General features: G+C 38.1%; 1 protein-coding gene across 8 annotated transcripts in view; it reads left to right on the forward strand.

Moving 5' to 3' along the window:
* SEC24B (SEC24 homolog B, COPII coat complex component) overlaps positions 1-23,501 on the forward strand; it is a 107,802-nt gene that overhangs the window by 60,222 nt on the left and 24,079 nt on the right. For 4 of the 8 annotated variants that reach the window (XM_055111705.2, XM_055111707.2, XM_034958993.3 and 1 more), the window contains 5 exons: positions 1,815-2,056; positions 13,544-13,728; positions 17,226-17,328; positions 19,175-19,301; positions 20,959-21,068. In XM_055111705.2, the coding sequence (XP_054967680.2) occupies positions 1,815-2,056; positions 13,544-13,728; positions 17,226-17,328; positions 19,175-19,301; positions 20,959-21,068 (767 nt within the window). The remainder of the gene's footprint in view (positions 1-1,814; positions 2,057-13,543; positions 13,729-17,225; positions 17,329-19,174; positions 19,302-20,958; positions 21,069-23,501) is intronic. The other 4 variants (XM_055111706.2, XM_055111708.2, XM_034958994.3 and 1 more) reach the window with 1 other exon arrangement.

Consider the following 23,501-nt stretch of genomic DNA (forward strand, 5'->3'; position numbering starts at 1 on the left):
TCAAGCCATCCTCCCTCCTCAGCCTCCCAAGTAGCTGGGACTACAGGTGCACACCACCATATCCAGCTTTTTTTTTCTTTTCTTTTCATAAAGATGGGGTCTCACTTTGTTGTCCAGGCTGGTATCAAACATCTGGCTACAAACAGTCCTTCTACCTTGGCCTTCCAAAGTGTTGGGATAATAGGCTTGAGCCTTTGCACCCAGCCCCATTGTTTTTTTTTATTTCTTATGCTGACAACTTGTCATGTTAAGAGAACTTTCTGCCTATGTTTCCATCACCATGAGGAGGGACAAGCAAGAGATCTAAGGATTATGACAGCATGTTGAAGGTCTTATCCTTTTAAGAAGTCTGGGAGGTTACCAGAAAGCCAGTAAGCTGATCCTTGCCTAATCAGCACAAGATGATAGCAGAATGTCTGGGAGTGTATCTTCAGAATTAGACCCAATAAGGAGATGTGATTCTTCAAGAAAAAAAAAAAAATAGATTGATTCAGTTAAATGTTTCTAAGAATATATTTTTGCAGAATCCCAAATGCTGGTGAAGGATATCTTACGAACTAAAATGAATGCACATTGTAGAGTTGACTTCAAAATAGGACTAAACAGTCAATATGCCAAATTGTTAATAATGGTTATGTGTTGAGTAACTTTTAGAGTTTCTTTTTGTTGTTACTGTTTTCGTATATGATATTTCAGTTTTCTGCAGTTTTTTTGTTTTCCACTTTCTGTTTTAAATTTAAATAAGGGCATTCATTCATTAAATACATTTTATTTGACATTTATTACATACTAAACATTGTTCTAGGAGCAGGACACTATTCTAGATACTACCTTTTTTTTTTTTTTTTGAGACAGAGTCTCACCCTGTGGCCCAGGCTGGAGTGCAATGGCGCAATCTCGGCTCACTGCAACCTCAGCCTCCTGAGTAGCTGGGACTACAGGTGCCCGCCACCATGCTCAGCTAATTTTTGTATTTTTAGTAGAGACGGGGTTTTACCATGTTGGCCAGGCTGGTCTCAAACTCCTGACCTCATGATCCACCCACCTCAGTCTCCTAAAGTGCTGGGATTACAGGAGTGAGCCACCATGCCCAGCCTCTAGACACTATCTTTCATACTTGACTAACAGTTTTGCTACTGCAAATAATGCATATTTTTAGGGGATTATGGAAACATGCTACTCCTTCCATAGAGTTAGTTTTTATATAGATGGTAGGTTTAGATAAAGCAAATTAGAGAAAAGAGTAGTTGGCACCCTTTTTATTGCTTGCTTTGTTTTGTGGTGCTTAGTCTCTGCTGAGAGAATTTTTTAAAACTTTATTAACTTTGTGTGTGCGTTTGTGTGTATTATATAAATATATTCTTATCTGTTAGAATTACCAACTCAAGGGGCTCACACCTGTATGCTCAGCACTTTGGTAGGTGAGGTAGAAAAATCTCTTGAGCACAGGTGTTCAAGACCAGCCTAGGCAACATGGGAGACTCCATCTCTATTTTTAAAAAAAGAAATACCAACTAATGTATCTGTTGGTGAAGTGATGTAAAATATGGGGTGGAGTTTCTGTAAAAAGAAATAAAAAAATGTAGTATGACAACATGTAAAACAAGATAACAAAATATTGATAATTATTGAAGCTTAGTGATAAGTATATGGGGTTCATCATTCCCCCTACTTTGTGTGTGTCCAAAATTTCTTAGAATAAAAAGCTTTAAAAAGTAAAAAGGAAATGTCAGGGGTTATGGACTGGATCAGGAGTCCAGTCTTTGTGGAGTCTTGATTTTCAGTTGTTAACACCATGTGTTTCCATTTTTTAGATATGCTTTCTTCATCAGCAAGCAGTCCTGCTCCTGATCCCGCCCCTGAACCTGATCCTGCTTCTGCTCCAGCTCCAGCTTCAGCTGCAGCTCCTGTCATCCCTCAGCCTTCAAAAGTGGCTAAGCCTTTTGGCTATGGCTATCCAACACTTCAGCCTGGTTATCAGAATGCTACAGCACCACTTATTTCTGGAGTACAGCCCAGTAACCCGGTATATTCTGGATTCCAGCAGTATCCTCAAGTATGTATTCAGTCATATACACACATTGTAACAGTTATAAAACTTAATTCTGACAAGTTACTGGTGGGATTTGTACCTGTGATCCAAGTGGATCTTAGGTACAAATACATGTCAGCCTAGATCAAACATACATAGAATTTGATCTCAGCTTTTTTGTGTGTATATATGTAGAAAAAGATTAAATGAAATATAAATATCACATTTTTAAAGAGGTTAAATCTAGATCAAGATATTAGATATGATTTTGTTTTTCGTCATGATATCTTTATTTTTCAGAGTCTACAATTGCAAGTATTAATTTTATAATCAGAAAATTTAAGTAAATGTTAAGTTTTTAAAAAATTTTTATATTATCAAGCTGGCATTCTCCTTAGAAAATGACAGGTAAAATGTGATTTGGTCCCTACCCTGCATTTGAAGAACTTTATGACACATAACTCACCCTTGATGAGCGCCTCCACACACATAAATATGCTCATAGGCTCACATGCTCATTTACCGCTGAAGTGGCTACATTGTCTGGGGTCTAAACCCGTGGTTCGTCATCTTGCAGCCAGGAAAATTTAGGATGCAGACACACACGTGGAGTTTATGGGTGGAAGTTTAATAGGCAGAAGAGAGGAGAAGGAGAAACAACTTTCTCCATAGAGAAGGGCCTCTGAGTGGAAAACACTGGCTGGAGGTGGATGCACCAAATTTTATAGTCCATCTTGAGGAGGCAATGTCTTATTTACCTAGGGCTCGCAGATCGGTTCGATTAGTTGTGACATTTACATGAGGCCTTGGGGGAAAGGCTGGTTGCCCTACCCTAATCTTATTATGCAAATGAATTATCTTTGGCCAGCACCATCTTGTCTGCTCGTGTGACTGGCAGATAAGGGATGATGGAGCTGCCATCTTGAACATGTCTAGCCCCTAGTTCCTGCCAGCATTCACTCTTGCAGGCTCCCAGCTTGCTTGTCTGTGTCTGCAGCTCTACTTTACAGGCTGCTCTTCGTTAGAGAATGGTTTGGGGCTGCTTTTCATTAAAAAGAAAAGCCTTACTGAGGATTCCCATACCCTCACTATCTACCTAAGTGATTTCTCCTATATCACTGCTGCTAGGACCCATTCTGACATGACCTTTTCTGGAGCCACCTCATAAACTTAGCAGTTTAACAACTGATACGATATTTATACAGTTAAATACTTAACAGGACAGTATTTCATTCACATCTATATTTATTGAAAGAAAATAAAATACAGGGAAACAAATTTTTTTTTTTTTTTTTTGAGATGGCATCTCACTCTACTGCCTAGGCTGGAGTGCAGTGGCGCTATCTCGGCTCACTGCAACCTCCGCCTACTGGGTTCAAGCGATTCTCCTGCCTCAGCCTTCCGAGTAGCTGTGATTACAGGTGCCCACCACCATGCCCGGCTAATTTTTGTATTTTTAGTAGAGATGGGGTGTCACCATTTTGGCCAGGCTGGTCTTGAACTCCTGACCTCAAGTGATCCGCCTGCCTCGGCCTCCCAAAGTGTGCTGGGATTACAGGCGTGAGCCACTGCGCTTGGCCAGGAAACAATTTTAATGACAAGAGTATTGCTACTTACAGAAAACTGTTCTCCGTTGACTAACCTTATAGAAATTTTATGGTGAAGTAAGAATGAAAATGAGAAATAGGATAATCAGTGAGGAGTAGTGGCTTACTCATGTAGTTCTAGCTACTCAAGACTAAAGTAGAAGGATTGCCTGAGCTCAGGAGTTTGAATCTTGCCTGGGTGACATACCAAGAGCCCATCTTGAGCAGGGGTGGGGCAAAAGAAAAAGGAAAATTATTTGTTTCTGGAATTTAACCTTAGAATTAAAGTACAGAGGAAAAAGGAAGAAAACTGAGAGACATCAGAGGAATATGGTTGGTTAGTACAGATTTCTCTGCCTCCCATTTTGCTAGATTTTCTTTATGGCTCTGTTGTTTCATGTGAAACAATTTTTAAGTCTGTCCTGTTTTGACTCTTGTACTTTTAGGCAAATTCCTATTTGGGGTTGTAACATATTATTTACTTAGAATTTTTATGACAAGAGAACCAGGTTCAAAGAAAGGATTGATTCTTGGGAGTGTTGAGCAAGGAGAAAAAAAAATTATTTTGAAATAGTAAATGGTCTTACATAATGACTTAGGACAATAGTCCGCAAACCATGGCCCTCTGGCCAAATCGGGCCCACTGCCTGTTTGTAAATAAAGTTTTATTGCAATACAGCCATGCCCATTCTTCTATGTTATTGTCTATGGCTGCTTTTGCACTACAGTAGTACAGTTGAGTAGCTGCAAAAGAGATCATGTGGCTCTCAAAGCTTTAAAATAATGACCTTCTGACTATCCACAGAAAAAGTTTGCTGACCCGTGACAAAGGAGTGTAGGAAGTATTTTTCATTTCGTATTTTATTTGGGAGGTTATTTTAGAAAAGTCAAAAAATTACCTTTGGGATAAGAGTAAAAATAAATATCTACCAGAATTAAAAAATACAACATCATTTTATTCTGTAATCACAATCCTTTTTATATTCTGGGTCTAGTACAAGTGTTAGGAAAGTTTGGATAAAGGGGACAAAGATATACTAAAAAGTAACCTGGGTTATTAATCACACTTAAGTGAGCATCATAAAGCCAAAATATTTAGAAGTAGACTATTAGAAAGCAACCATTCCCACCTTTCTTTTTTTTTTTTTTACATAATTGGAAGCATACCATATGTACTTGTGTCTAGAATCTTTTGCTCAACATTATGCTTATTGTGTGATTGTAATTCATTCATTTTCATTGTTATGTGGTACTCAATCATGTGAATAGACCAGTTTGTTTATTTGTTCTATTGTTGATGGGCATTGGGGTAACTTTCCAGTGTGGGGCCATTATGAATGATGCTATTGTGAACATTTCTGTCCCTGTCTTTTAGTGAGTGTATATATCTAGGAATGGAATTGCTGGGCCATTGGATATTCATTTTTCAACTTTAGCAGTTAAAGCTACACAGTTTGCCACAGTGATATTCTGATTTATACCTCATTAGCAGTGTGTGAGAGTTCAGTTGCTTCACATTCTTGTCAACACTTGGAATTTTGACTTTCTAAATTGTAAATAGTCACCTTCCTTTCATTTTATGAGGAAATAGAAACTCAAATAAGTGAAATCACCTGTCCAGTACCAGGCTTGGTTCTAAGAATGCAAAAGACCTTGCAGTACAGAATTAAGCACTTTTTTTCTCTTTAACTGGTAAGGATTTGTACAGTAAAAAATCATACTCAGACTTGATAGATGGATCTTTCCAAGGAAGATTACAAGCAGCTATTTTTATCTGATCTGAATTTGAAATCATTTTTTGAACACTGCTGTTTTAGGGTCAGTGAACAGTAATGATTTAGGTATACAGCTAGGACCTACATTTAAATTCTTACCTGTCTACTAAAAAAAGATTATAAATTTTCATCGAAGATTAAAATTATCAAACTTTTTTAAAAGAAGCCTTTTTTTATTTTGAGACGGAGTCTTGCTCTGTCGCCCAGGCTGGAGTTCATTGGCGCAATCTCGGCTCGCGGCTCACTGCCTCCTCCACCTTCCAGATTCAAGCGATTCTCCTGCCTCAGCCTCCCAAGTAGCTGGGACTACAGGCATGTGCCACCATGCCCAGCTAATTTTTTGTATTTTTAGTAGAGACGGGGTTTCACTGTGTTAGCCAGGATGGTCTGGATCTCCTGACCTCGTTATCTGCCCGCCTTGGCCTCCCAAAGTGCTGGGATCACAGGTGTGACCCACCACGCCTGGCCCATTTATTTTTGAAGTTCCAGGTAGGGTGATAATATCTTAGCTTAGCTTTAAACAGTCTTAACAGTCATAATAAAGTTGAAATGCCTTTAAATGTTGTACCTAATGTAGTGCAATGAAAGAGCTCTGTGTAAGGGCTTTTCTTTGTATTGATTAATTTGAGATGACTTATTAAGTAGTGGGAAACCCTAACAGTTGGTTTTTGACGGGAAAAAAAAAACACCTTAAAATTTGTTTTTTAGGGTCGAAAAACAGGGAAAAGGCTGATGTTTAAAAACAAAAATAAAAATTAGAAAAATATTTTCAGTGAATATATGAAAAACCAGATATAGATACTATATAGCTTTTTAAAATTACAAATTTAGTGAGATCAATTAGAGAAAATGCAGATAAACAAAAGGAAAAATATTAATAAATATTAACCAGTATTTCTACCAGGTTGTAAACAGCAATGCTTGGAGTCTGTCCTTCCAGGTTTCTTTCACTACACCTTGCTAGGGAAGCCAGGCAAGAAGCTGATTGTCTAGATGACTTGTTTAAACAAACAAAAGAAGTTGAAAAATACAAATATCACTTTGGAAAATGTTTAAATTTGTTTAACAGTATAAGAAGAAACCTTTCTTATTATATCTTTCATCATTTTGGGACTTGTATGTTTTATAATGAGTCTCCCATTTGCGGGGCATAACTCAGTTTCAAAATCAACATCATTTTAAGCTTGGTGTGCTTCTGTGATCCCAGTTAAGACAGGAGAATCACTTGAGCTGAGGAGTTTGAGACCAACTTGGGCAATATAGCAAGAAGTTGTGACAAAAGAAAAAAAAAATCCTTGTGTGTGTATACACACACACATACACACACATACTTTATCATACATAAACGCACATGCATACAGTCATGTGCTGCATAATGACATTTTAGTCAATGATGGACCACATATATGATGGTGGTCCCATAAGATTATAATGGAGCTGAAACATTCCTGTCACCTATTGACTTTGTAGCTGTGCTAATGTCATAGCACAGTGCATTACTCTTGTGTTTGTGGTGATGCTCTGCATCAAACAAACCTGCACTTCCAGTCATATAAAAGTATAACACATACAGTTATGCACGGTACATAATACTTGATAATGAAAATAAATGACTACTGGTTTATGTATTTACTCATACTAAACTTTTTATCTTTATTTTAGAGTGTACTCCTTCTATTTATAAAAAACAAAAGTTAACTGTAAAGCAGCCTCACACAGGTCCTCCAGGAAGAATCCAGAAGAAGGCATTGTTATCACAGGAGATGACAGCTCCTTACATGTTATTACACCTTAAGACCTTCCAGTGAGACAAGATGTGGAGATGGAAGACAGTGATATTGATCCTGATCCTGTGTAGGACTAAGCAAATGTGTGTGTTTGTGTATTCATTTTCAACAAAAAAGTTTAAAAGGAAAAAAATTTAAAATAGAAAAAAGTTACGGAATAAGGCTGTAAAAGGAAGAACATTTTTTGTACAGCTGTACAATGGGTGTTTTACACTGTTTTTGCAAAAGTCAAAAAGTTGTTTAGATTGGTGCAAAAGTCATTGCGGTTCTTGCCATTGAAAGTAGTGACAGGCCAGGCGCATTGGCTCACACCTGTAATCCCAGCACTTTGGGAGGCTGAGGTGGGTGGATCACCTGAGGTCAGGAGTTTGAGACCAGCCTGGCCAACATGGTGAAACCCTGTCTCTACTAAAAATACAAAAATTACCTGGGCATTGTGGCGAGTGCCTGTAATCCCAGCTACTAGGGAGGCTGAAGCAGGAGAATCACTTGAACCCAGGAGGCGGAGGTTGCAGTGAGCCAAAATTGCAGCAGTGCACACCAGCCTGGGCAACAAGAGCAAGACTCCATCTTAAAAAAAAAAAAAAAAAAAGAGAAAACCCACAGTTACATTTGCACCAACCTATTAAAATAAATAGTTTATAAGGTAAAGAAGTTATGTAAACTAATGTATTACAGAAGAAAGAAAAATTATTTTTCCTCCGGAGTCTCCTTCTGTCACCCAGGCTAGAGTGCAGTGGCACAATCTTGGCTCTCACTGCAACCTCCACCTCCCGGGCTCAAGCAATTCTCTTGCCTCAGCCTCCCAAGTAGCTGGAGGATTACAGGCGCCTGCCAGTACCACGCCCGGCTAATTTCTGTATTTTTAGTAGAGATTGGGTTTCACCATGTTATTCAGGCTGGTCTCAAACTCTGGACCTCAGGTGATCCACCCGCCTAGGTCTCCCAAAGTGCTGGGATTACAGATGTGAGCCACCATGCCTGGCCAAAAACTATATTTTTATAGGTTTGATAAAGCCTAAATGTGTGTGTTTATAAAGCCTACAGTACAGTAGTGTCCTGGGCTTTCACCTTCACTCACCACTCACTCACTGACTCACCCAGAGCAACTTCGAGTCCTGTAAGCTCCATTCATACTAGGTGTCCTATGCAAGTGTACCATTTTGTATCTTTTATACTATATTGTTCTTATAGTTTTTCTATGTTTAGATATACAAATATCATTGTGTGCAGTTGCCTACAATATTCAACACAGTAACAGTGCTGTACAGGTTTGTAGCCTAGGAGCAATAGGCTATATCATATAGCCCAGGTGTGTAGTAGGCTATACCATCTAGGTTTGTGAGTACACTCTGTGATGTTTGCACAAGAACAAAATCACCTAACGACACATTTCTCAGAACATGTCCTCATCATTAAGCGATGTGACTACACACACAATTTGTGCATTTGTCTTAACTATTTCCTTAATGGAATTACAGAATCAAAACATTTAATTGTTTTTTTCTTTTTTTGTGAGATGAAGTCTCACTCTGTGTCCCAAGCTGGAATGCAATGGCAGGATCGCGGCTCACTGCAACCTCTGCCTTCCAGGTTCAAGCAATTCTCTTGCCTCAGCCTCCTGAGTAACTGGGATTATAGGCGTGTGCCACCATGTCCACCTTAATTTTTGTGTTTTTAATAGAGATGGGGCTTTACCATGTTGGCCAGGCTGGTCTCAAATTCCTCACCTCAGATGATCTACCTGCTTCGGCCTCCCAAAGTGCTGGGATTACAGGCGCAAGCCACTGCATCCAGCCAGCATTTAATTCTTTACGACTTTAGAATTTCTCTCTACTCAATAGAAGTTTATTCCTACTCTGTGGCAGTACTATTCTAGGCACTGAGAATACGAGAGGAGGCTCAGTGAACCAAACAGTTCCTGCTCTTAAGAAGGTTGGTGGGAGGTCAGGATTAATAAGACAATAAATAAGTAAACAAATAAAGAATTAATTTCAGGTAGTTACAAGTGCTATGAAGTAAGACAAGTTGAAGTAGTTTCTGGGGTGAAAATGTGGAGTAGGTGGTCAGATAAGCAGCCTTCATTGTAGAAGTTAGGTTTGAGTTAACATATGGAAGAAAGAAAAAGCATGGAAGGATCTGTGGTTAAAGCATTTCAGGCTGAGTAAACTGATATGCAAAGACTTAAGGCAGGAACAAGTTTGACATGTTTGAGGAATAAAGTCCCAGTGTTGTGGGAATTCAGCCATGGGAAGAGTAATAGGGATGAGATCAAAGAGCTAAAGGACCACAGTCAGAAGCTTAGATTTTATCCGAGGTGCATAAGAGAGGTATCAGAGATTTTATGTAATAGGATGACATCTAATTTACATATTTAGAAAATCATTTGGCTGCTGTGTGAGGAATGGATTAGAGATAGGAGTATTTGAAAAGACAAAATGGAAGCAGGGAGACAAATTGAAGTTCTGCCCTAATTCGGAAATTGATGGTTGTTCTTTGTGCTAAGGTAGTATCATGGAGGTTGTAAAAAGTGAATAGATAAGAGATAACTTTTTATATGCCAGTGGATTGGATGTGGTGGGTGAGAGAAAGGAAGGTGTCAAGAGTAACTCCTAGGTTTTTGGCATAACACCTGGGTAGAGGTTAGCGTATTTACTAAGATAATGAAGACAAAGGTCTAGGAATGGGAATTGAGTTGGCCATGTTAAATTAAAATACCTAATGGAGATGTCAAACAGTATTTGATCAGTGGTTGTTGGTCAAGTATGGAGAAATAATGTACCAATGTATACTTCAAGCAAGAATGTATTTAATTGCCCCTTTCTCTATATTGTGAAGTACCCCAATAATTATTTTGTATAAGCAAAAAATTTTTTTATAATTATTGGTCATATGTATTTCTTTACTGAAATCCCTGTTTATATTTTTTCACCATTGTTGTGTGTGTCTGCGATAAGTGTAAACCTTTTGTGTTTGTGTTTTGTAATTTTCTGCCATGTTGACATTGGTTTTTAATTTTAGTGTGTTTTTATTTTTTACCTTGGAGAAATACTTAAATTTTATGTAGTTATTTTGTAATTTCTTTCTTTCTTTTTTTTTTTTTGAGACGGAGTCTTGCTCTTTAGCCCAGGCTGAACTGCAGTGGTGCGATCTTGGCTCACTGCAACCTCTGCCTCCCAGGTTCAAGCGATTCTCCTGCCTCAGACTCCCGAGTAGCTGGGACTACAGGCATGTGCCACTACGCCTGGCTAATTTTTTTTTTTTTTTTTTGAGTTAGAGTTTCACTCTGGTTGCCTGGCTGGAGTGCAATGGCTCGATCTCGGCTCACTGCAACCTCTGCCTTCCGGTTTCAAGCGATTCTCCTGCCTCAGCCTCCCGAGTAGCTGGGATTACAGGCGCCCGCCACACCACACCCAGCTAATTTTTCAATTTTTAGTAGAGATGGGGTTTCACCATGTTGGCCAGGCTGGTCTTGAACTCCTGACCTCATGATCCACCCACCTCGGCCTTCCAAAGTGCTGGGATTACAGGCATGAGCCACCGTGCCCCGCCTAATTTTTGTATTTTTAGTAGAGATAGGGTTTCAACATGTTGGCCAAACTGGCCTCGAACTCCTGAAGTTAAGTGACACGCCCACCTCGGCCTCCCAAAGTGCTGGGATTGCAGGCTTGAGCCACTGCACCTGGCCTCATTTTATAATTTCTTTTATTGTTTTTACCTTTAAAACAATAAAAGACCTTTAAAAGGTCTTTTCAGCGTTAAGATTAGGAAAGTATTCTAGCTGGTTTTTTTTAGTTCTTTGATGATTTTGGTTTTGCATCATTAATCCATCTAAGGTTTTATTTTGGTACATAATGTAAATAAGTCTCATTCTCTCCCCTTCACCTGCAGAATGGTTTACCCTTAGTTCACTATCATTTATTAGATAATGTGTCTTCTCTCTCTGATTAAATATCCTACCTTTATTTTTTATCCTAAATTCTTAGAAACTTGGGTCTTTTGGGGGGTTTTCTGTTATATGCTGCTATTAATCCATGTGATCATTTTTCTGATTCTTTACAGCTCTACAGAAAAAAAGAGAATCCTTTTTATTATCCAGTCGTTTTTTTCCTTAACATCACCACCTTCAGTTACTGTCAACATTTTGCTATATTTGTTTCATATGGGTCCACACTGCCTACCATCCCACCACCACTTTTCTTGCTGAGGATTTTAAAATTAGGGAGGTGGACAGCATTTCTTACATAACCACAATACTACTATCATAGCCAACAAAATTAATAATTTCTAAATGTCATTTAAAATTCAGTCTATATTCAGATTTTCCAGACTGTTTCAAAAATGCCTTTGTATACTTTGTTCACATTAAAACCCAAATAATAGTTTACTAATTCTATTTGCTTATGCCTGTTAATTCTTGTTTTAATTTAAAACAAGCCCCACTCCCTTTTTTTAATGCCTTTGATTTTGGTAAAATAACTGAGTCTGTTGTTCTGTAGAATGTCCCTCATTCTGAATTTAGCTGTTTTGCTTCTTTGTGGTATCATTTAACTTATTTCTGTTTCATTTTCTATGGATTGGGAGTTAGATCTAATGGTTGATTATATTTAGGTGTATTACTTCAATTATTTATTTAGTTAGGCCATAATATGTATTTTGGTGATGTACACTTCAAAATAATATCTGTTTATTTCACTTATACCACTGCTAGGCTTGATTAGTGCCTCATACAGTGACAGCCTGATCCTTTAATTGTGAAGTTCCTCATTAAGCTTTCACCTAGTGGCTTTATCATCTGTTGATATCTGTTGGTCTTCCATTACAAGTGACCACTACCTGAATCATTTATTTCAGTATGGATTGTTAAATAGTGATTTTTCTGAATTTATCATTATCCATATATTAGCTGGAATTCTATAGCACATTAACATAATGGAGTGCTCCATAGCTGTAAAAAGAAATGCAGAAGGTATAGACATAGAGTTATTGCCAGGACATTTTTTTAGTTCAAAAAGGGGCTATATTTACAACAGTATATATGTTTAGCTTATATAAATAGAAACAATGGAAGGATTAAACTATAAGCTAATAAAAATAGTTAACTATAGGCAGAGGTGTCAAGAGTGAAATAAGATATCTCTGAATACCTTATTGTATTAGTACCTTATTGTAATGTTTTTTGACATTAGAATTATATAAATGTTATGTTTACTCGAAAACCAAAAAGATTAAAAATGATCCTTAAATATGAAAAACAAAATAAAATTTAAAAACCTGTTTATCAAGTTGGATACATTCTAATACCAAGAAAAGTACTGTTCAAGCTGATCTTAAAACCTAGTATTTTATACATCTCAGTGGGATATAACGTAAGGACAAAAAGAACTATGAAAAATTTAATAATCTGACATAATATTGGTGGTGTTATAAATGTATATTATAGGATAAAATAATGCTGTTACCATTAGAAATAAAGGTTTGTAGCAAAAGAGAACAGAGATACCGGTATAAAATCAAAGAACTTAAGTAAAAACCCCGTCATCTTAAATTTGTATTGGAACTGTCAACGTGGACTCATTATTTGCTTCTACTTTAACATGTGTATTTTCCATCTTTACCTGTTGCCAAGTATCTGGAAGTAATAACAGCACACTAGCAATAAGCACCTTTATCATCCAGATTATGGTTTTTAGATATCATCTCTACTTAAAAGGAGCCAAGATTCCTTTTTAGACAAACAATTCTAGATTTGAAGTAAAAGAGTATAAAATAGTGTGTAAGAAAGCAAGGAAACTATCAAAGGCTAGTTAGGTTCATATAAAAGGACACTGGGGCCATCTTGAAAGGGCTTTCACTGGCTAAAGATTGGGTAGTTTGAACATCATAAGAATAATGACTGTAATTCATTACATCAGTTTGAGATAACAAGCCATTAATTCATGATAATATTAAAAACATAGGAAACAAAATAAGGCAAAACCTATTGAACACGATTGTACATTTCTATGGTACCAACTCATTATTGTGAAAGTTGATAATTGGGGGAGGGGAACCTTGAGAACAGTGGGGCACTTATCGTGTTTTTCAAGTATAAACTGTATTCAGGGAAACCAAATTGCTGATGTTGAAAAGCATTGTTGCTGAAATTTCATTGCGAGGGTTAACCTTGCTAATAAGATTCAAATTTATTCAGTACTTTTGCTTTGAGTTTTTTTCAAGTGTGCTTTAGATTGACTGCATACCAAGCCAGATTTAAATTTTCTTACCTTTTTGCTTTTTCTGTATGTTGAGATATGTAGTATATATAAGAAAATTTATGTATGTTTTATTGTTCTTTTATTTTGTTTTGAATTGCTCTTTCAGCAGTATCCTGGTGTGAACCAGCTATCCTCCAGTATAGGAGGATTGAGTCTTCAGAGTTCTCCACAACCAGAAAGCCTGAGACCTGTAAACCTCACTCAGGAGAGGAATATTTTACCTATGACTCCTGTTTGGGCTCCTGTACCTAACTTGAATGCAGACCTCAAAAAATTAAACTGTAGCCCAGAGTAGGTATTTATTTATTTTATAATCTTTCTTAAGTGATGAAAACATTGTATGACTTTCAAAAATAGTAAAAGTAGTATGTTATTTCTTCGGTTGGAAGTTTCATTAATGTTGACTTTTCTCTTTTAGTTTGTATAGATGTAAAATTTGACTTAGGTCATCTCTTTTTGTTCCCATCTCTGTCTCAATCCAGTCCCTTCCCCCCATCACCTAATGTTAGGGAAATTATTTCTATTTGAATGAAGGGTTTCAGGAACCCAAATCTAACTATATTTTTTATTTCTTAAATCTTTTTCCTCACTTTTCAATAATAATAACTTCTGATATCTTTTAAATAAGGACAGATATTTAAAATTTCAGGCTTTGCTTGAAAAGAACATAGACCTCACTTATGTAATCTCAAGAACAGGTTTAGATAAATGGTTTATCTCAGAATTTTCTTTTCCCACTCAATATAGAGTATGAAGACCTTTGACTCCCAGGCTTAATCCAGTCTGAATCTAGACTGGATTTCCTTTAATAGAGAAGTTTAGCTGGCAGACTGCACTGGCAACCACCAAGCCCTGGTGTACCTTTGTGTGAATGAGCTCTGTTACTCACTTCACAGTGCCTCATGTCTTTGTTCTTGCATGCTTTTAGTTCTTCTGTATCCTATGAATAGGATATCCCCCTGGTCCTAGTTTTTTTCTTTTTTTAGAAGACATCCTCCTGCTTCTGGAATTTCTCCTCCTCATAAAGTAAACACTGATTCACAGAACAACATTGTCTTCCTTTTTTTTTTTTTTTTTTTTTGATGGGGTCTCATTCTGTCACCCAGGCTGGAGTGCAGTGGCCCGATCTTAGCTGACTGCAACCTCCGCCTCCCAGGTTCAAGTGATTCTCGTGCCTCAGCCACCAAGTAGCTGAGATTACGGGTGTGCACCATGATGCCTGTCTAATTTTTGTATTTTTATTAGAGATGGGGTTTCACCATGTTGGGCAGACTGTTCTCGAACTCCTGACTTCAGGTGACCTGCCCGCCTTGGCCTCCCAAAGTGGTGGGATTATAGGTGTGATCCACCGCACTTGGCCAACATTGTCTTCTTCCTTGCATTAGGAGAATTAGTGTTCTTTAGAGCCAATATTTCCTTTTTCTTTTTTTCTTTCTTTTTTTATTTTTGAGATGGAGTTTCGCTGTTGTTGCCCAGGCTGGAGTGCAATAACGCCATCTGGGCTCACCGCAATCTCCGCCTCCCAGGTTCAAGTGATTCTCCTGCTTTAGCCTCCCGAGTACCTGGGATTACAGGCATGTGCCACCACACCCAGCTAATTTTGTATTTTTAGTAGAGACAGGGTTTCTGCATGTTGGTCAGGCTGGTCTCGAACTCCCGACCTCAGGTGATCCGCCCACCTCGTCCTCCCAAAGTGTTGGCATTACAGGCGTGAGCCACTGTGCCCAGCCTATTTCCCTTTTCTTAAAGCAGTAGTTTTCCAGCTTTAAAAAAAAAGCGGCAAGCCACTCTTCAACCAAAATATTATATAGAATTCCAATATAGAAAATAAGAAGTGGAGCTGCTTTGAGAATTTCCCCTCTTCTTCCACTGTACCATCCACACACCATCAGTGCCTCAGGTACTGCCAAGATTGTTTCTGTAAAAATACAGAGTGTCATGGATTATAGGTTGAAAACAGCTGCCCATCCTTCCAAATATAAGTTGCTATCAGGTTGATAAGTTTGTAAATTATGACCTTGTAGTATAAAAGGTTAGGTACCCCCTACGTAGGTAAATGTAGTGTATGGGCCATGCATAGTAGCTCACGGCTGTAATTCCAGCACTTTGGGAAGCCGAGGCAGGTGGATCGCTTGAGCCCAGGAGTTTGTGACCAGCCTGGACAACATGGCGAAACCCCTTCTCCTCCAAAAAAACAAAAAAATTAGCTGAGCATAGTGCCATGTGCCTGTGGTCCCAGCTACTCTGTAGGCTGAAGTGAGAGGATCCCTTGAGCCCAGGAGGTGGAAGTTGTGGCGATCCAAGATCATAACACTGTACTCCAGCCTGGGTGACAGAGTGAGAGCCTGTCTCAAAAAAATAAAAAATTATTAAAAAAAAATATGTTGCATATGTATAAGAGAACCCATAGGTAAGGGGAAGGCATACATTTTTCTACCCAGTTATGTGTGTTTTGCGAAAATGTCTCTTTTATCAAAATAACAATTAGGAGTACAGGCTTTAGAGTTGAGCAGACCTAAGTAGCTGTGAAACTGTGCAATTTATTTAGCCTCTCAAAGTCTCAGTTTTGTCAACTGTAAAACAGGAATAATAATAGTATCAGCATACTAAGATAAATCATTCAATAAACATTTATCAAATGCCTTGGAAGTTAAATGCAAAGCACTGTTTTCCATGTACTGGGGATAAAGTTGTGAACAAAACACAGTTCCCGATCTCTGTGGAATCACAGAACTTATATTCTCCTATGAACAGTCAAACTAGTAAATATATAACGTAATGTTCAGGGTATTACAATGAAGAAAAATAAATCAGAATAAGGAGTGCAGGTGGAGGGTGACTCTTGTAAATAGAAGAGTCTGGACAGGTTTACCCAGAGACTTTTAACATTTGAGTAGAGATCTGGGTGAAGTGAGAGAGTAAGCCACGTGACTTCTCTGGGAATAAAAGAGTTCCAAGCTGCATGAATGGCAAATATGGAGGTCCTGAAGCAGGAACAAGCTTTTTGTGTTCAAGGAACAACACTAAGGCTGGAATAAATAGATATCTCTACATGATATTAACGACTCTTCATAAAATTTCTTGCCTGGCTTTCAGTACTTCTGCTTTTTACTTCTTTGGCATCTCCTTTATTCATTCTTTGTTTATTGACTTTAAAACTTCATAAGTTATTTGGCCAGGCACAGTGGCTCACGCCTGTAATCCTAGCACTTTGGAAGGCTGAGGCAGGCGGATGGATCACAAGGTCAGGAGATCGAGACCATCCTGGCTAACATGGTGAAACCCCGTCTCTACTAAAAATACAAAAAATTAGCTGGGCATGGTGGCAGGCGCCTGTAGTCCCAGCTACTCAGGAGGCTGAGGCAGGAGAATGGCGTGAACCCAGGAGGCGGAGCTTGCAGTGAGCCGAGATCGGGCTGCTGCACTCCAGCCTGGGCGACAGAGCAAGACTCCATCTCAGAAAAAAAAAAAAAAAAAAAGAAGTAGGCCTTTTCACTTATGTTTTCTGTGTGCTCCTATTCATCTCCTTCAGGCTAGTCGTAATGGAGTAGTTGGTCTTCCCTGAATGTGTACTACTTTTCCACCATGAAAGTGTTGACTCTTTAATTTAGATTTTTTGACATATATTGCATACATGCCTAATTAATCAGGACCTTCTTGCTTATAGTTACAGTAACATGCCCAAATGATTTTCACTTATGTCCTTAAATGTTCTTAGTTATCTTATCTACTTCAGTGTATTTTTCTCTGATAGCTAATATCCTCCATGTTGTTTATGTTTTTTGCAGTTCATTTCGGTGTACTTTGACAAATATTCCACAGACACAGGCTTTACTGAATAAAGCTAAGCTTCCTTTAGGATTGTTGTTACATCCCTTCAGAGACCTAACGGTAAAGTAACATTTTATAATATTTATGGGTACTGACATGTATGCTTATGTACAAGGTACTTAAATTTTATATTTTCTTAGAATTTTCTATATCTTCTTTTATTTGAAGTTAGAAATAATCATTTCCATAACAACTTGGCAAACATTTTTTGAACACCTGCTTTGTGACAAGCTCTAAACTAAGCACTGGTAGTACAGAGATGATCAAGTCATTGAAGTTGCCTCCAAAAAGTTCTTATCTAACAGGGAACAAAGATGTAAAAATAATTACAGTGCAGGATAATTAATACATGTAATTAATCAAATTCTATGAGATACTTAGGTAGTGAGTACAGTATGAGAAGTGATTCCCTGTGGATACAATAGCAAAAGTTTTCTATAAGTGTTGAAGTCTGTCCTGGATTTTGAAAGATTAGTAGTTTTGGAAGGTGGAATGGCCCTGGAAGGTAGATACACTTTCGGAGTTCTTTATTAAACACAAAGGAAACACCAACAGTGATGTCCACTTAGAGAGGAAAACTGCCTGTTCCTTAACAAATTAAACAAATTTGTTAATTGAACAAATAACCTTTGTAACAGTAGGGATTTTTAAACTTTTAAAGTTTTAAAAGTTTTAAATTTTGAAAACTTCAAAAATAATTTTATTCAGAGCTGTTTTATTTGTACTTCATAAGTTGCATTTCTGTCTCAAACTTTTTTTTACTACTGTTGTTTACTACCCTTCTTACTGGTTCTGAGTTTTCTTTTGCTGTCATTCATCCAAAAAATATTGATTGACTACCTGTCACGTTGGAAGCTGGAGATACAAAGGTTAAATTAAAAGCTTCCTTGTGAAGCTTACTTTACTACCAGGAAGTATAGAAAAGATCAAAATGAATAGAAAATAAAAAATTGTAATATGTGATAAGTACCGTGAATTTATTCATTGGGTAAATATTTTTAATCACCTATAATACTCTGAAAACCTTATCTATAAACCAAGACAGTTAATTTCATATATATATGAAATTGTATATTATATATATGTATATATATGAGAGAGTTTTTCTCTAAATACAGATATACATGATACCTTCTGGAAGCATGTATACTAAATTGTTTACAGTGACATCTTCTGTGATATAGAGTTCTGTAATTTTTTATTTTATCATTCTCAGTTAACTGTATTTCCTGATTTTTTTTTTACAACAGATATGTGGTTACTTGCATAATAATAATCATATATGTGAAAAAATTAAATACAAAGATCAAAATGTTCATGTGCAGATAGAAAAAAACAGAATGGTATACTAAAATGATAGCAGGTTAATTCAGAGACATAGAATAATATGTGATCTCTTAATCTTTTTTCATATTTTCTAAAGTTTCTACTTGAATATAAAATTCATTTCCCAAACTAAGCATAGAGATGTAATTTTTTTTAAAGGCACGTTGTGTTTGACTGCTTCTGGCCTCAGCTCCTGTCAGAAGTTGCTGTGGCAGTCTAATGAGCAGTGCCTAATAGTCTAGTACCACGTGCAGTCAACAAAGACAAAGGTATTTGTATATGGTATGTTTCTCTCTCACTGTTATTTCTAAAGTTAAGCTGATAAGATCTCATTTACATTATTTTCTTGGCCAATGTTTGTTATGACTTTATTTTAGTGTTATGATTTGTGACAAGAGGGAGAAAACTTGATGGCTACATGTGTTGCTCAGCATGTCCCTGGATTTTATTAATATGCTTCCATATAAAACCACATAAAAACAATTAAGGTTTATGTTCTGTATTTGGAGCAGATCTGTATACGTTCTGTTTTTCCTTGGGGTGTCTTTTTCTGCTACAGCTTCTTTATTTTATTTCCTAGCAATTACCAGTGATAACATCAAATACCATTGTGAGGTGCCGATCCTGTCGAACATATATTAACCCCTTTGTATCCTTCATTGATCAACGTAGATGGAAATGCAATTTGTGCTATAGAGTAAACGATGGTGAGTTTTAGATTCTTAATTGTGTTTTAATCCTATTTTCAGTTTTTTTTTGAGATTTTTGTCATCTCCTGGTTTCTCTCTTCATTGCTTTAAAAAGAATTTTCATGCCATTTTTAGTAGAGGGAATATAGGCTAAGGCTAGGAGTAGGGATTCTTCATTTTGGCTGACCAAGGGGATAATTGACAATGAGGAGAGTAACAGTGAGGACAAAGTAAGAAAAATAGAAACAGTGACACTCATGCACTAGTCTGCACTTATGCAGACTAGTTATGCTTGTCCCTGACAGTAAGATTGTCTTACATTTGTATATTTGGTTCATTCAACTCAGGTAGAACTTTGCCAGTGTATCTGGATGCATGCATGTATATGTGTCTGTCTCTTGTTCCCTTTATTCATGTCTTCGGGTTCCCCTACTAGAATTGCTTTCAAATTTATGTTTCTCTGTCTGATTTTTTTCCATGTCATTTGATATAATAAATAGGATACAAGTCTAAGAAGGAAGGTTACTTGCATCCTGGTTTTCTCACCTGATTTCAGAACATAAGTTTTTTTATCCTTCTGATCTATTTTTTTTTTTTTAATTTTTTTTTGAGACAGGGTCTCGCTCTGTCACCCAGGCTGGAGTGCAGTTGCACAATATGGCTCACTGCAATCTCTGCTTTCCAGGTTCAAGCTATAAGTTTTTCTCATGCCTCAGCCTCCCAAGTAGCTGAGACTACAGGCTTGCACCGCCACACCTGGCTAATTTTTGTATTTTTGGTAGAAATGGGGTCTCGCTATGTTGGCCAGGCTAATCCTGAACTCCTGGGCTCAAATGATCCATCCACCTCAGCCTCCCAACCCAAGAGCTGGGATTACAGACATGAGCCACTGCACCTAACCCTGATCTTTTTTTTTTTTTTTTTGGAGATGGAGTCTCACTCTGTCACCCAGGTTGGAGCACAGTGGTGCGATCTCAGCTCACTGCAACCTCCACCTCCCGGGTTCAAGCAATTCTTCTGCCTCAGCCTCCCGAGTAGCTGGGACTACAGGTGTCTGCCACCATGTCTGGCTAATTTTTGTATTTTTAGTAGAGATGGGGTTTTACCATATTGGCCAGGCTGGTCTTGAACTCCTGACCTCGTGATCTTCCCCGCCTCAGCCTCCCAAAATGCTGGGATTATAGGTGTGAGCCACGCACCTGGCCGCCTGATTTTTTTTTTTTTTTTTCGGAGACAGAGTCTCACTCTGTCGCCTAGGCTGGAGTGCAGTGGTGTAATCTCAGCTCACTGCAACCTCTGCCTCCCAGGTTCAAGCAATTCTCCTGCCTCAGCCTCCTGAGTAGCTGGGATTACAGGCGCACACCACTATGCCTGGCTAATTTTTGTTTTTTTAGTAGAGACGGGGTTTCACCATGTTGGTCAGGCTGTTCTCAAACTCCTGACCTCGTGATCCGCCCGCCGCGGCCGCCCAAAGTGCAGGGATTGCAGGCGTGAGCCACCGCCCTGATCTATTTTTTAAGGAGGGCTTAAGGGATTGATTTTTACCATTAAATGTTCGCAGAACTGTTGCTAAACCTCGTGTAAATATTGATAATAGATATTTATTTTTAGGTGTGTATATATGTGTTTAGTTACAAATTGTGTCTCTAAATTTGTACTGGGACCTCTTATCTAGTTCCTGAAGAATTTATGTATAACCCCCTTACCCGATCTTATGGAGAGCCTCATAAACGACCAGAAGTTCAGAATTCAACTGTGGAGTTCATTGCTTCTTCAGATTACATGGTAACTATTCAGTGTTAAGATTTGTTATGGAACACAATTACATTGGTCATTTGTAATTTTCTGTTAAGTGAACTCTTATCGAGATTTTGAAGTTGTTTATACTCATAATTTTTAAAAACAAATTAATGCTGGAAGTTTATATTTGACAAAGAGAAAATCTTTCTAAAGGTTATTCGATCTCCTAGAAGGCTTTCTATGAATAAGAAATGTTAGTTCTGTCTTATGATGGGCACTAGCATCTATGACTTGTTGCCATTTTGATTTCCTTGCATGGAATGGATATAGATACCCTTTTACCATTTAACATTTAAGACTCTCAAAACAGAGAAATGCACATTTTTGCCCAAAACTTAAGTTTTTTCACCAAGATACCAAGATAAGTGGATATGGACTTCTAATTTTTTCTTCTGTTGCAATTAGAAAATTCTGTCTCTTCTTTAATTATATGACCTGTAAGATCTCATTCTTCTTTTCACTTCAAAAACGAATTACTGGCCCTAAGGTTTGCCCATCTTCATTATCATATCTTCTCTTTTTAACATATTTATAAAAACTGTATTGGCTGGGCGTGGTGGCTCACGTCTGTAATCCCAGCACTTGCGGAGGCTGAGGTGGGTGGATCACCTGAGGTCAAGAATTTAAGACCAGCCTGGCCAACATGGTGAAATCCTGTCTCTACTTAAAATACAAAAATTAGCTGGGTGTGGTGGTGCACGCCTGTAATCCCAGCTGCTAGGGAGGCTGAGGCCGAGAATTGCTTGAACGTGGGAGGGGGAGGTTGCAGTGAGCCAAGATTGTGCCATGGCACACCAGCCTGGGCAACAGGGGAAGACTCCATCTCAAAAACAAACAAACTAACTCAAAAAACTATATCTTCTGTAGCTACAACTCTAATCCTTGTTGTCCGCAAAACTTAAACTGCTGCTAGTGAAAAGGAATAAGCGATGTGCATTAAATTTTTGGCGCCTGGCTCATCTTTATTTTTGTAATTTTTGTGTTCTTTTGTGTCTAATTTGGCATATGCCCACCTAACTACCATTTTCATGTTTGTTTCTGTATTAACTGTAATAAACTTTATCTTGATCACTTTTACTCTCAAGCCCTACCTTCTTTATGATTTATTATTTTCCCACTCCATATTGGGTCCTTAGGAATCTTAATCTAATTGAAGTGGTAAAGCAAGAAATAATCTTTTAAGTTTTGCCATATGATTCATATGGCCCTTGGTTAGCACATTTTTATTTTTTATTTATTTATTTATTTATTTTTGAGACGGAGTCACGCTCTGTCATCCAGGCTGGAGTGCAGTGGCACCCTCCCGGGTTCACAACATTCTCCTGCCTCAGCCTTCCGAGTAGCTAGGACTACAGGCTCCCGCCACCACGCCCGGCTACTTTTTTGTATTTTTAAGTAGAGATGGGGTTTCACCATGTTAGCCAGAATGGTCTTGATCTCCTGACCTCGTAATCCACCAGCCTCAGCCTCCCAAAGTGCTGAGATTACAGGCGTGAGCTACTGCTCCTGGCTCCAGTTAGCATATTTTTAAGAAAAGATTTAATATATTCTTTTATTTTAACTTTACTTATTTATGTACTTAATTTTTACTTGAGACAGAGTTTCACTCTGTCACCCAAGCTAGAGACAGGGTTTTACCATGTTGCTCAGACTGGTCTCAAACTCCTGGGCCCAAGCAATCCACCTACCTTGGCTTCCCAAAAGTGCTGGGATTACAGGCATGAGCCACTGCACCTGGCCTATTTCAACTTTATATAACAGCAGTTTTCACACGTACTCCAAAGAAAACAGTATAATGAGCCATCCTTTGCCCATCACCAAGCTTCAACAATTATCAACCATAAGGACTTTTCAAAGAATGTATTTAAAGGCCAGGCACAGTGGCTCACACCAGTAATCCTAGCACTTTGGGAGGCTGAGGCGGGCGGATCAAGTGACATCAGGAGTTCATAACCAGCCTGGCCAACATAGTGAACCCCCCCCCCCACCCCCATCTCTACCAAATACAAAAATTAGCTCTGCGTGGAGGCATGTGCCTGTAGTCCCAGCTACTCAGGAGGCTGAGGCAGGAGAATCGCTTGAACCTGGGAGGCAGAGATTGCAGTGAGCCAAGACTGCGCCACTGCACTCCAGCCTGGATGACAGAGTGAGGCTCTGTCTCCAAAAAAAAGAAAAGTATTTACAATACCATCACAAGGACTTTCTTTACACATAGCACTTAAACATTAGGATTCAGTCACCTCCAGGTAAACCAATAGCTGGTACTAATGGCAAATTGTTGGGTTTAAAATTTGTTTTTAGGAAAGGGGAACGGATGTACATCTAGAGAGCTTAGTATTAAATCATAAGCCTAATTTTTAAAAAATGAACTCTTAGCCAACACTCCTTATCAGAAAAACATTTAACCCATCTATTTAA

Source organism: Pan paniscus, chromosome 3 (assembly GCF_029289425.2).
Source record: "Pan paniscus chromosome 3, NHGRI_mPanPan1-v2.0_pri, whole genome shotgun sequence".
NCBI classification, from domain to species: domain Eukaryota; kingdom Metazoa; phylum Chordata; class Mammalia; order Primates; family Hominidae; genus Pan; species Pan paniscus.